The 15160-nt window shown below is 35.7% G+C and overlaps 1 protein-coding gene across 1 annotated transcript in view; it reads right to left on the reverse strand.

The window, feature by feature from the left end:
* Window positions 1-14759, reverse strand: part of SCEL (sciellin) — a gene marked incomplete at both ends in the record, with an annotated part of 50531 nt that extends 35772 nt beyond the window's left edge. The window contains 8 exons of the mRNA XM_084201005.1: window positions 120-191; window positions 3571-3636; window positions 4805-4870; window positions 6588-6656; window positions 10728-10799; window positions 11118-11180; window positions 11809-11926; window positions 14651-14759. Of these exons, the coding sequence (XP_084057131.1) occupies window positions 120-191; window positions 3571-3636; window positions 4805-4870; window positions 6588-6656; window positions 10728-10799; window positions 11118-11180; window positions 11809-11926; window positions 14651-14759 (635 nt within the window). The remainder of the gene's footprint in view (window positions 1-119; window positions 192-3570; window positions 3637-4804; window positions 4871-6587; window positions 6657-10727; window positions 10800-11117; window positions 11181-11808; window positions 11927-14650) is intronic.
* Between the last annotated feature and the right edge of the window lie 401 nt (window positions 14760-15160).

Below are 15160 nucleotides of genomic sequence, written 5' to 3' on the forward strand. Positions count from 1 at the left end.
TTAATCACACACCATGTCCAAACAAGCTATCAAATATAGAACTAAAGCAAACTGAGTACTTAATATCCCAATAACCAATGCTTATGAAAACACTGGTTTGATTATACAGTTTGTGTTACCTTGCTGTAGCTTTATCATCCACATCAGTCTCTGACTTCTGAGGGGTCACAGGTTCTGATGAAGGGGCAGCCCTGTAACAGCAATGATGAAAACATACTTAAGGCACAAGAAGACATTTGAAAACATTGTATCACTTAAATGACTTATCATTGTAGGTACTACACCTTCTTTCAGGTGTAACTACAATGAGTTTGCATTGTCTTTGAGAAATTTTTTCTGGTTTTTTTGTTTAAATATATATTATATATATATAAAATATGTGTATAAATAATTATACATTTATTAAAAAAGAAATATAATGCTTTAGTTCACTAGATTACCACATCCACTGAGCCTTTTGATAAACAAATATCCCTAGACTAGTTATTTGGCTAGTATGGATATAGTAATAAAGTGGAGTTTCTTTACTGCACAAAAAATTATTTTAGTAGTTAAAAAAACTTGAAAAACCTCTTCTTCTACCTAATATGTCTTATTTAGTAAAGACTAAATTTTTCTTTAACTAGAAAAGTACCAATTTTTAAAAAGCTGAATAAATATTTACACTTTCCTATTTTTCTTTTTGTAAACAATCAAATTGGTCACTACAGGGACACTAAAATTATAAGTAATTATAAGTAATTATAAGAAAAGGAGAAGGTAGCAGATAGAGTGGATGAGGGTTACCTGCTTCTTTAGTGTACTTTTCTATTAATATGGCAACTAAACCATGGCAAGTTGCATAGCTGTCTTAATTATAAGTCATGAAATTGCAGGCTGGTTAAGTAATCTTTTCTTAATTTAGACCATGTGAAATGGACATTTAATTAATGAATTAATTTAATAAATTTAATTTCTAAAATTAGAGCAATCTTTGCAGACACTCAAGTTTAGAGTACTTTGCATCAATTCATCTTGATGCCTTCTATTACAAGCCTTTGCATGTGCAGAGCTTCTTGATTTAACTTTCTTTTTATTCACATTGCTTCCATGCTCTTTAACATAAAAAGATGCTCTTTAACATCTTCTTTTTCTTTGCATAGCTCACACTCTCTTTCACTGACTTTTGAGCAGCAGTTGCATATAAAAGAGTATTTACATTAGCAACATATATGACTGTGTAACTAAAACTGCAAAGCAGTTTTTAATATATTGTGCAGTTTAATGTTTTTTCAATTTGAGTAAATATCCAGTGAAATATTTTAAGCTATATGCAAATAATTGCATTTCTGCAGGGAAGGAAGTCTTCTTCATGAACTTTTGCAGCATCAACTACAGAGGAACCCTCCCAGGTAAATTAAGCAGCGTTTGTATTAAAAATAAATGTAAAATATAATTGAGGTTTATGCAAAGGAGCATGTTAAATTTCTAATTCTACTAAGAAGCAAAGTAAGATATACGTTGTTGGAGCCTCTGAATTTTCTGAAGTGGATCTAGAGAAAGAAAAGAGTAAGCATTTCAGAAACCAAGTAGCAAAATGCTAGTATTGAAGCACTTTGCAAGATTTAGATCTGTCAACAGCGATTACTTTTATTTTCCCTTCCTTCCAAGATAATTTTTTACAAATGTAGAATATATGTTTAACTCAAGAAGCACAATACTAAATTCAAGCCATATTCTTTATATAACTAAAACAATCATTCTTCAATTAACATTCTCCAGTTAATCGCTTTGATTCAGAGTGTTTTGTTTTCAGCACACAATCCACAACCATGAAACTCAAATACAGTGAGCTGCTTATCATCTTAGCTCCGACTGCAATTTCTTTCAAGTGTTCTGTAAAGTGTGTTTAATCAGCTGAAACTGAGGCAAAGAACTCTGGAAGTTTATATGTTTTATATATATCATGTTTAACTATAAAAGTCTAGAACATCTCAGAATCACAAAAGTACATACATAACCCTGACCAAGAAAACCCACATATCCCTGATTGCTGGACTCCCTTCCTGAGGATAGCAGAGCAGTCAGCCATTCTCAAATGTGAAGAAAAGACACAAATAGCAAATAGTTCTTTGCTCAGTCTTTAAGACTGACAGCGACCTTTAGAAACTCTGCTTATTAGCATCTATGCATGGCACTTTATTTCCTGAAACTCACAGGCACGTAAAAGGCGGTCCTTTGATAACTCTTTTTAGGTATTATAATAGTCACAACTTGAAATAGCTTCTACATCTTCAAAGCACTTTTAAAAGATAAACCAAGTAATCAATAAATGCCCATCACATTTTTTTACCAGCTGTTTGTGATGGCACTATTGTTAAAGGATCTAGGAAGGCTCATGAAAGCTTCAGAAAGAATATGCCTGTTTTCAGTCTTCTCTGAACTGTGAGACTGGAGGAGTAACTGGATAATTAGTGTTAAGAAGAACACAGGAATTCCAGCTTGCAATTGGAAGCTGGGTGGATGCCATATAGAGCATTATCCTATGCTTTCAAAATAACCATGATCTTAGCAAGATTTTGAAATGAAGCCAGATAAATTCTTCTCAGCTGGCACATTGAGAACATCTAGTAAGGACTGACTTCAAAGAAAATAAACTATAACATCTTTGAGCCATCTTTCTTCTGGGTGGAGAGTGACTGAATCTTGGCCAAAAAGATAGAGGGTAGTAAACACAGCATAAGATTAAAAATTATTGCTAAACTTGATTTTAAGTCTTCCAGTGCCAGACATTCCATAAACTCCTAGGGAAATAGTCTACCAAGGCTTATATCTAACATCACAGTGTATCCATTCATTTCTGTTTCATTTCATTTTCGTCATTGCTGCACATGAGACTCATGTTGGAAATTTCCCAGTGTAAAACTAGGGAAGCAGAAGGCCATGCAGCAGCAAATAGTGGGCACAAGAAAAGAAGATCATGAAGGTTTATTTATTAATATTTTAAACCATCCAAATTATGTTTTTAGATAAAAGCACAAGAAACATTCCCTGTTCTCTTTCTATTCTGCCAGAAAACAACCACAACTTCAGAAATAAACATCAAACATTCATCTGCAAGTAACTTTAGTCTGATTGTTTGTTCTTGGATACTTTGATGACAGGGTACTTAGTAGATTTTGGGTATCAGTTTTGTTCACACTGATACCCAAAAGGGCCCCTGACTGTCAATCCAAATGGCACCAACAAATCCCTGCCCTTATGGCCAGTCTCTCTACAACACATTTGCCTTGAGGAGAACTAATTGGAATAGTCCAAAGTGAAATCATGAAAAAAGAATTGCAAGAATGATAGAAAAATGTTGGGATCACTCATGTAATGTCAGGTTGCTGGCACTTCATATGCTCAGGCCCCAGTCAATGCTGAGCATCAGGCTGCCGAGAGCCCAGACAAGTACTTAGGCATGGGATGCTTTCTCTTTACATGCCATCTGCATCGAGCTCAGTCCACCAAAGGACTGCCCTGCTTTCTTGCTCCCAAAATGACCTCTAGCCCAGAGTTAGGAAATAAGCAGTGATCACTGATACGCACCGTTTGCTTTCCGCTTTTTCTGTCGGCATCTTACTACTCGGAACTGGGGGAGGCATCCAAGATTGTCTGTAAATTTAAAGAAATAATTTTTTCAGTATTAGTTTAATGCTCTGGGGCTGAACAGTGAATGTTAGAATAGAAGTGATGTAAAAATACCTGGAACTTTTCTTAAATTATCAGTATTTTCAAAGACTGCATGTTGATACTTTTTATACCATATTTACAGAAAACTGAATGGAATAGGAAATAGTACAGTAATTTTATTTATTGTGAAAAATGTTCTGTAACTCTAGGGTTTTTTTTTTTTCTGCAATCTGAGTGGTATAAATAAATGGATCATTCATGGAAAGGACAACCAGATAAAATGCACAAAGCTTGTCAAGTATCAACACAAGGAACACAATCAGGCTATTAGAGGTCACATAAACAGCACAAACACTTTCAGTTTTGTTTGGGTTTTTTTTTTTTTACCCTCACAACTATCAATCCAGCAACTGTTTTCTAGGCAAAAACAATTTACACCAGAAGCAGTGCAATTCATTGATGGCCTTCCGTATCTTCCAAGAGCCTGAAGAGAACTACTGGACTGAAAACAGCATAAACTTCCACTAAACAGGTCTGTTAACATAAATACAATGACATTTTCATTTCTACATTCATTAGTCTACTGATCATACTTCTATGCATTAAATATAAAATAGAAAATCGTAAATGAACAGAATTTGCAGCTGGGAAGGATGCAGAAAAATATGGCTATCACCAGCAGTACATTTTAAATTAAAAATGTGTTTAGTTGTACACCCTGCTTTTATTCTTGCCTAGATAATGCTATCTGAAATCCAGATTTTTAAAGGTAGCTGTGTATCATTACGAAAACTGTGTAATTCATATGCACTGCAACAGCACAGAGTGAAGTTTGGAATCAGAGATTTCACAATTGCAGTGAGCTACAATGCTTTAAAACTGGACACTGAAAATGAGTACACCAGCTGAGTTAGGGGCTGTAGCCAAGAGTAGTGCCATGGCTCACCAAACTGTCTCTACAGAGATAAAAGCTGTAAATCCCATGGAAAAAGACAGAGGATGTAAAAGTTTAATTCTTGAAGCTTGCAGAGGAGTTTGAGGGTGCTGGTGGAGGAAGTAGGTAATTTTTTAATGTAATTGTGATACTTTACTGAGGTTTAACAAAGTGCTATAGACACTCTATCAACCAAGCAGTGGTGATAATGAATACCTCTTTTTCTTGATTGGAGAAGTAACTGTAGTGGCTGGGGATGCTGCATTAGGAGTCCAAGATTGTCTGTTAAGGAAATACATTTAGTGAGTTAATCTTCAGAAAAAGCATCATTTTAAATGATTAAAAGAAAAAAAATAATATTTCTGCTATCAGAATGATACAAATGGGTATGGTAAATGCTATAATTATGTTTATATACATCAAGGGACACAAAATGTGGGAGACCTTAAGGGGTTCTGATGTTTACACAACTGCATTTTTACTTGCTATCCAAAGTAATTTCTGACTTCTTAAAATCTTGACTTCTGTACCTACACTTTAGTCTCCAAACACTCTAATAATAATATCTTTCATTTTCTTACTTGAAATTTTGTTTCTTGTTCAATTAGAATGCTTTATGTTAGGATATGTTTTAAAACTAAACTATAAAAAATCCAAGCCAGCGATTTCTTATAACATTCATCAAAAAGTTATTGTCTTATCCTCTGCAATTCTTAATGATAGTAATTGACACATAATAACAGTCATTGAAGAAGAGTGCTTTATAAATCATTTTGCTCTCTGGCAGGAAAAAAATACATACAATTTAAGTCTCTCTTAAGTCCCACTTCAGAATTAATTGTTGGTCTGTAAAAAACCCTCTCCAAAAAACACCCTATAAAATTCAATTTATATGATGCTTCATGTGCCATCATCAACATGATTTACAACATAATGGGTGCAAAATTATAATTTGAAAGAGTGACCTCAGTTGACCTTTAAATGCCAGAGATACTGATTTGCTCTTCAGAGTAATATCTCAATTCTCCACAAGATGACTTTTAATTGCAGTGCTCTCTAGCAACTATCTTCTGTGTAATTTATTACTGACACAACTCTACTGACATTGATGAAGACACAAAGTGATGCATTTACAAGTATGGTGGCTGAGCTCTTCTGACTTTCTTAAATGAAAATGAAAATTTCAATCAGGTACTAGGTGGAAGTTTTTTAGAAAATAATTTTTCAGTGTTGTGGAATTTTATGACATATATAGAGTGGCCACCTCTGAATCATAGCAACTTTTTAAATAATGTATCCATAATGTTGTAGTAACTTCTTTTAAGTTAAAACTGTTTTAATCAAAAGACTGGCCTTCTGACCAAAGAAAATGTTTCCACTGGAAAAATCTGCTAGGTTAGCAAAAAACTATTTTTTATGTTTTGGTACTCAAGTTTTCCACTGGCAGTGTACAATGGCATTTTTCACAGAAAGCATTAAATAGATTTTTTTTCTTTATCCTTCCTCAGAATTATGTATTTTATTTGATAGATTTTATGCAGAGAATTCTAGTGCTCTAGAACATACCCACATTTCTCATAATACTCTTAATCTTTCTTTTTTTTTTTTGTATTTAAAATCCCATAATTATTAAATAATCATTATGCAGAGTAAATGTGTAATCCAAGGTGGTGTCCCTTTGAAACTGTGTGGAGAAACGGGATTCTTTAGGGAAAATTCTTCTGGTTTTAATGAATTTTTTTGTTTTTTCTCCTCATCAACTATAAAAAGAGTCTATGATAATTTAGATATCGATGCCCACATTCCAGAAGTCAGGTGGTCAAATGAAGCCTAAACCAGGCCATATGCCATACAAATAATTTCTCTATATAATCTTGGTGCGTCTATATGAATTCTAAAGTTATGGTAATATATAACACTTAGATGATAATGCATGATAAATGATACATGATAACTTATATACATAAAACTTAGATGATAATGCTTCTGAAATTCATACCTGTTGTTTTGCTTATGGTTCAGAGTTGGGGACTTATTTTTCTTATCAGTATCACTTCCGGCTGGAATTCTGTCAGGAACAGAGGAATTATTTATAATACCCATTCTATTTTTTCAAAATTAATTTTCAATTAAATTATAAGATGGAGTATAATTTTGCCCTGTGTACTGATATCCCAGTATCAGAAATATCCCAATATCACTAAAGGTCGAAAACAGTCGCTGAAATTATATAAATTTTGTGCATTATTATCTGAAGACTCTGAGTATCTCACTGAAGAAGTTTCCCAAGATGATGTTCAAACAATAATACTGTATCAAATGTCACTGTTGCTAAATATTTATTACAACTCCTTTGAATTAGGTCAAAAGACCAGCAAGAAAGCAATGTTAAGTCCAGCAGTACACACAACTTTTTCTCTGCCTCACCATTCCTAGAGATATGCAACAGTCTTGTTTTATTTACAGATTTAATAGATCAATAAGATAGGAAAGTAATCTAGTGCAAAATCCCTGGCAAATCATGGTATTGACCGACAGGAGTAATTTCTATCAAAAAAGTTGGATTCTTTGTGCTTGAATTGATTTCATTAAGCCATGAAATTTACATGAAGAAACAACCGCATGATTTTTCAAGCCCTTTATGGTTTCTACAGTTGTTGCCTAAAACCCTTCAAAATTTTCACAGAAAACATCATGTAGCTGTCACAGCTGAAGCAGATTAGGTTCTTATTTTATTCCAGCTTGCTTCCTATATGTGGACTATTTTTTTGTAAGGACTGGGGGACTTTGAAAAGCTTAAAGTGACGTATATTGAAATAGAGGACAAATACTAAGTTGAGGGGGTGATCTTAAATATTTGATTAAATCAGCTGAAACACATCTTGAGCTACAACTTACATATATATATTTTTTTAATTACTTATTCTCATCTATAAACTGAAGCCATAGATGCAAAATAATTAATCCTAGAACTGTGATCTGATGTTATGTATAAAATATTTTGTGTCCTGCCTTCAAGCAGCACAGGATACTGTTGTATTTAATGAAAAGCCTTCCAGGGAGTTCTGGGACACAATCTGCACCAGCGTGTGCTCTGTGTCTTTTGCAAATCTTAAATGCAATTTTGCAAAGAACCGTCTCCTGTCAGGGCAGTATGTGATGTGACAGCAACTACAGTTGCCGGGAAGGTCACTAGAGGTCTCACTAACCCTGCTGGCACTGCTGTGGATGCAAACCCGAGGGTTCCGTCTCATTCGCCAGCGAACCAGCATTTCTTTCACGTTTTATTACGTATTTTCAAAATTCCAGCGCAATGCTTTAGATAGTTTTGTATTTTCTCATTTTAAAGCCAGCACTTTTTTTGCTTGGGAAAAAAAAAAAAAAGTAAAAGAAAGGTAAGCCTTGTGTTAAGTTCTGGTATAACTTTCGAGCTTCTGATAAGGAATCAAAGAATATCCTCTGTTCTCCCCCACGACGCTGCTTCCAACAGACACACCTGGATCAATGGTCCATTTACACAAGTAATGTTTATCTGAACTAAGTTAAACTTCTGGCTTCCATAGTATCCTGTGGTGGTGACTCCTACAATTAATATGTGCATTAAAGGAAAAATATATGTTCTTTTCCTTTCCTTTCCTTTTATTTTCTTTCCTTTTCTTTATTTCTTTCCTTTCTTTCTTTTTTTTTTCTTTCTTTCTTTCTTTCTTTTGCTCTTTCACTCTATCTTTCTCTTTCTTTCTCTGTTTCATTTTGTTTTCTTATTTCATTACCCAAACATTTATAGAGTATCTCCCCATTCTTGCAGTACAACAAACATAAAATATTCTTTCATTACTAAGTTTCCCTATATTATTCTTTTCCAAGCTGAGGACCTTTTTTCTTTTCAGACATTTTTCATATGAGAGCTATTCCATCCTTTCTCACCTTCCTCTTTAATTTTTTTTTCTGTTCCTCTTGTAGTTCCTTCACATCAGTGAAATGATGCATGCAGCATTCAAGATGTGGAAAGCAGGTTCATGCCACACACTGCAATGGTTTCTGATTTGCTCTCTGATCCTAATAATTTCTATCATTCCAAAGTATTAGATTATTAATAAAGCAAACAATGAAAGTATGTAATTTGCTTCTGTCTCATCTATCCCAATCTAATTGCTGTAGATGCAGTTGGGATTTAGTGTTGCTGGAAGCTATTCTGGACTTAGGATCATTTAGTTCATGGAAAAATAGCATTGTCATTTTCATCCCTACCTGACTTACAAGGTTTGTCTCATCTTTTGTCAAATACTTAGCTCCTAATAATACTTCTGTTTCCTCTGGGAAGGATGTTCTTCACTTGGTACAGTTCTTATTTACACCTAAAGTCCTCTTTTGGTATACTTTGTCATCAGTTGCATATTAAGAATCCTTTATGTTAGATATTTGTGTGTATGAAAAGACAAAGACAGTCAGCTTACAACCTGAAATAATTCAGACACTTTAATATCTCAGCATAGACCAAAAAGATATCGAGTACAAAAGAACAGTGCTCCTCAGTGACCGTGTAGAAACTGGATTTGTCCTATGACTTCTAAATTAGCCATCAGGGTTTGAGGCATGAAAATCAAACTTTAAAAATTGTTTCGAAGTGAGTGGCCATCTGAGTAAGTGTGACATAGGTGATATATGCTACTTGAATTGCCAAAAAACTTCATAGAAGTCTGTTTTAAGTGTTCTTAAGTAAACTGACCTCCCATGAGTAATAGAGAAAAGAACTGCTTAAAAAGTAAGAAACAAAGGTTTGAAATTAATGGCAAGTTTCCAGAGTGGAAGGAGAGATCTGTACAAAACCTGTGTTCTTCCATACATTCATGCATTATCTGGAAAAACGGAGAGTGGGATGATGTTGCTTGCCAATGTCATTACTTCCTGGTAGTCAAAACAAATGGTGACTGGCAAAGCTTTTCAGAAGTCATCTGCTAACATGTCAGATTTCTAAAATGGCACATGACAGTCACTTTTCTTGGATGCAAAGTAATGCCTGTCAAGAGAAACAACTGATCTCTGAACCAGCAATTATCAGTTAGAAAAGAAATCTTGGAATTACATAGATAATGTTGTGAAAATTAAAACTCAATTCTTAGCAGCACTCAAAAGAGCAAACTCAACGTTATGAAGTACAATGGGAGGAGTTGCAAATGAAAAACAAATCATTGTTATTACTCCTCTGTGTACATACAAGGTGTGCACAAATCTTAAATACCTACATGGAGATTTGGATTCCCAGATCAATAAAACTAATATGGAAATAGAAAAGATACAAAGAAGAGCAACCAGAAAATTGAAGTTATAGAACAGCTTCCTCATGATGAGTGAAGCAATAGAGCAGGTTTCACTGGGCTGTACAAGAACAGGCAGGGTGATGGTACTGCACAGGTCTTTTGCCTATTCTTTTTCAAACTCCTGTGGAGAAGGTAAATTTTATGTAACAATTTTGCATTTTTTCTTACAAGAGAATTAATGATCATGAAATAAAATAACACAGTGCTAAACCCCAACTAAATAAAGTGCACTATTCCCACAGTGCGCATTTAAGTGCTGGTTCTCATAGCCTCAGCATGTTCTGGATACCAGATGTTAATGGTGGCTGGATTTTGAAGATGCAACAAAGAAAGAATCGGCAAGCACAAGCATGGTCATGTCTTCACTCAGCAGAGGTCAAGGCTGAACAGAACATTCAAATTAAGCACCTGTATGACAAGCATGGCTGACATTGGTACTGATCGTAGTATTTGCAAAGAACTATGGGTTTAGCCATCTTGTGCTTAGCTATTGGAGATATGACTTGGGTTTAGAATTTTAAAAGGAGGAAATTGGAGAGGAGTGGTTATCAGCTGTGGAAAGATACTTACATTTATGAGGACAAGAATACATAGAAACAGGTACCAAAAAAAAAGAAGATATCAAAATAACCTTTTCTCAAATCCCATTTTCGTTTGTCTCATTGAAAATTCATGTAAAAATCATTCAAAGTCTTTTGCTTAGATGCTTAATAAATAAGAAAACTTTAAAAAAACACTGACTTCATTCATGCTTTCTTTTTAAAGACCTCCCACCAGTATAACAATCACAACATACAATACATCCAGAAAAAGAGCCCTACCTGTCCAAGGTGGTATCAGATCTGAATCGTCCAAGAACAGCTTTCTGATCTTCCTTTCCATTTGTGCTACTGCTGAAAGAAAAAAAATAGAAATGTCACTTTGGTCACTGATTTTATTAAACAACTCATCATTAATGAAAGAGTATCAATGTCTCAGATTAAAGTATCATCCAGGGGTTTAGACCATCCAGGTGTCAACAGATCAAACCCTGGATCCACTGCAGTGATCAATTATTGACACTGGAGTCAGATTCACTGGAGTCAGTGAAAATATGTATAGACTAAAACTGAACAAAGCAAATTCTGTGCTTTGTTAATGATACAGTAAAAGGATACTCTTTACTTTGTTTGGTAATATAATTAGAAACGTGTTCAGATACTCGACCATACCTGTGTAGGCTATCTTGGGATTTGTATTGGTTAAGCACCGCCCTTCCATAGTTTTCATCAGCACTTCAAGCAAAAGAAAAACAGTAAGTATTAAAAATATATAATGTTTTCTTGGCAAAAGATTTCCTGTCTTCAATCAGATTTCACAACTGTCCACTACCACTGTAATTGCACCAGCTGTAGAACTCTGCAGTAGAGAACTCCAGACATTTTAGAGTAAGAAAGTAGGAATTATGTCTTCCTACAAGCTGTTCATGGACCAGATAATGATAACATGGTCTCAAAGCATTGTTTCTGGTGTAATTCAAGTCATAGTTTACACTAGAAGAAATTTAAACTGATTCTGACTTAGACTCCTTAAAAAAACTTGCCAAGATTTATAATCCTCTTGCTTATAAAAAGATCACAGTCTTGCAACCTAGACATGTGGACTGTGGGATTTTACTTGTAGGGCAGAACTTCATTAAATACTCATCACTCAAAAGTCCCAATGAAAAACAGTCAGTGAATCTTCAGCAAACTAAAACTTACAAAAGACAATCAATACTTCATCAAGATAAATAAATAAGAGTTATTTGATTGAATTCCCCTAATTCTGGTTGACACTATCCACGCAGAAGTAGATGCTCCGTGCAAAGGTACATGGCATACTGAACTAAATTGGAAGAAATACATTTCATATTTTTCTTACCTTTCCTCCTCAGGCTTCTTCTTTATCCAGCTGTTATCTTGCAAAAGGGTCCGTCGTTTATTGACATCATGAGTAGCCTGTTGTCTGCTTTTAATTGCAACAGAGGGGCTCTTCTTATCTGCAAATGCAGAGAAACAGGTCTTGAAAATGAACATGTAGAAAAACTTTGGAAACCTAAAGTACTATTACATACGTTGAAATAGGCAAAAGTTTAATACCAATTGAATTTTCAGATATCACACCTGTTTAATCCAGATTGCTTCTTGAAAAGTTTGGAGCTTCACCTTGAAGGGCCTGCAGAATCCCAGCTTAGCATACTAAATTCAGTTTCATCCTTCACATGAAACTGCTTTGCCTGTTTCTAATGTAAACACATTTCACAGATCTGATAAAGGAATTATGAAATTTGCATACCACAGTAATCCCAGGAAAGTCAGACTAATGAATCCTGTTTCCTGGGGTGTTGTCTGTGGGTTTTGTATTTGCAGATGTGTGACAGGATACAAATTTTGAATGACAGCTAATCTTGAGGTGACCACGTGGCACTCCTACTACACCCAGCTCAAAATATGTGGATTTTCATGTTTCTCAAAGAGTCAGACACCCTCTGAAGCTTTTTCCTCTAAGGCTGAATGAACAGAGTTTCTTTACTAGTCAGTTACTTAATCTTAATCTGAATTTTAATCAAAGCAATACCTTTACATCAAATTTAACTAAAATTGGTGTGTGTTTTCAATGGTTATTGGGAGAGACAAACTGACATGCTGAACAAATATGGAAACCTTACTTTTGAAAACAACCTAAAATATCTTTGTTCAACACGGCTGATATTTAGTGTATTGGGAAAGTAACAGTAACACTTGATTTGGGAGAATATGAATTCTTCCTTGTATTAGAAAGCTGATGTTTATCTCCTTTGTTTTTTTCATGAGGATTTTGGCCCTTTTTGCAAGCAAAATATGCAATGACTATTGTTTAGTATTCTCAGTCCACCTAAGTTTCATATCATCACCCTGTTTGAGGTAAGAGGAAATATTGTTGTGATATTTTTACATGGCCTATTAAAATGAAAAAAATAGAAGTTCAGACCAAATAGAAATTCCATCTTTTTAATTGCTATATTTGCCCCAAATTTTTCCAGAGAAAAGAGGGTGAAATATTAAATATGCAAATTTTTGGTGAATACAGCCAATTAATTAAAAAGAAAAAAAGATAAAAAGTACAGAGAGTCTTGTGTTTTCCTCTAAACACACTCATGGTTTTCTCCATTAATTCTTCACTCTCTGAGCATTCACACAAAAGGATTTTCAAATTTCAGGAGGCATCACTATCTGGTGTTCAGCAATTATACTATAAATATTATGTGTAAAAAGAACATGCTCCAGAAAAAACACATGCAGCCAGTAATATGTCATTTTTCAGAGCTGTGTTTTGGCATTCTGCTCTGATTTATAAGAAAATGTACTCCTTGCATTTAATACAAGAACTTCACCTGTAGTGATAACATTAAAAAATGACAAATAGCTACTGTGAGTGGAAGACCAAATTGTAATAAAGCACCAAACCGTTTATCTTTAGTGACAATGGCCAAGAGTGAATTTTTGAACACTTTTTTTTTCCTAAAAGTAGACAAAATAAAGATAAAAAGAATTAAAAGAGATCTGTAAAAAGAGATCAAATTCAGTCTAAAAATGTATAAATGTCTGTAATTCAAACTGTGCCTGTTTCAATTCCCTATAGATATGTCCATACTGCCTAGTGAAAGAGAAGGAATGAAAGGTTTGGACTCATCACTGATACTGCCTAGTTGCAGATGTTCTCTGGTTCTGTGTTGGACTTCCTCTCTCCAAGAGTGAGGTGCTAGAGAAGTGGCAGGTGTTTTAGGAGCCGTGGCTGTGATAGCACAGGTGTGTGCTTCCGTCTCTTGGCCTTGATACCCAGGTTTGGCTTTCTTCTTTTTAAGCAGCATAGATCCAGCCAGTTGAGAAATGACCAGGGACAGGGAGAATGCTGTTTGCAAGAATGAGTTGACAAACTCAGGAGATTAATAAAAACTAATCTATCCTCACTGCATGAATTCTGCATCAGCCTGTTCACCACCTATTGAGCTAGTTTTTATCTTGAAAATATTTATTAAAATTTGAGTTTAAAGACTTCAAAAAAAAAAAAAAAAGATGGCATCCCAGACTTGCCTGAATAGCTCCAGTGGGTTGTCAAAAATCACTTGGATTTCTCAGAAATCATGGCTTTTTAAACGGCTAAGTGCAAAGAACGTGTCATGAAACCTTGTATAAAGCTGGTAGCCCAGGAATATATATTGTTTTCTTGTCAAGAAATGCTTGACAAGGGTTTAGCAGATTAGCAAGCAATCTGCTAATGCCTGAGGCTCTGGGCTAGCAGAACATTACTCTTTTCTGGGCCTAATGAATTTTCTCCCAAGCTTCAGCTAAAAAATTAAACATAGATCTGATACTACAGATTAGGTCACACGAGCACAAGCAAATGCAGCTCATCCCAGACTCTATTTGACAATAAAAATTTATATCCTTAATATAGTGGAGCCAAGCAGCTCCCTGCTGTGGCTTCGTGAATTTTGGTGCACTTGAGCCTGGCACATCCCACCTGAACCAGGTCCTCGCGCATCTCAAAGCCTTTCAGTCTGTAGAAATATTTTTGAGGTTCAGGGAAATGGAAAATTTCATCATGTTTCTAGTTTGCCTCTGGTTATTTCTCCACATAGAAAGCAAATTCCAGACCTCCTCGAGTTTTACTCCTCCAGAGGACTAAACAATCCTATCAGACAATGATTAAACAGCTTTTTTCTCCCCTTCCCCCATTCCACTTTTCCTCAATTTCTCCTCATTCTCCCTGTGAGAGTCAAAGAGATGGTGGGGATACCGGTGGATCTTCCCGCTGCCCTCGCAGCCACCTTGCTCCTGTGGGTTTTCCATGACCACCACACCCCCCTGCCCCTCACCACCCAGCTCCACCACACTCTGCTGCCCAGTGGGATGTTCTGGCCTCAATCTCTGCCAGCCACATGCCCAACCCCAGGAGTTTGGCACTTGAAGCGGGTGGCGATGGCCGTGCCGGCCCTCCTGGCCCTGCCCGTGAGGGAGCTGCGCCGGGGGCACCGAGAGGCCTGCACAGAGCCCGGCCGCGCCTCAGCCCGCAGTGCCGCTGGAGCGGGGAATGGAGGAGACCCGATGTTACCTCCTTGGTGAGGAGGAGACTGCTTCCGTGCGTTGAAAGCCGACATTTGTCCCGTGGGATTGTTCCGCCCTTCTGCGGGAATCTAAAAGAAAAAGTTACAAAGAAAGGAAGTGAGCGTTGTCAGCAAGATCAGGAATCT

The sequence above is a fragment of the Fringilla coelebs genome (assembly GCF_963513975.1).
Source record: "Fringilla coelebs genome assembly, chromosome: 2".
In the NCBI taxonomy this organism is placed as follows: Eukaryota; Metazoa; Chordata; class Aves; order Passeriformes; family Fringillidae; genus Fringilla; species Fringilla coelebs.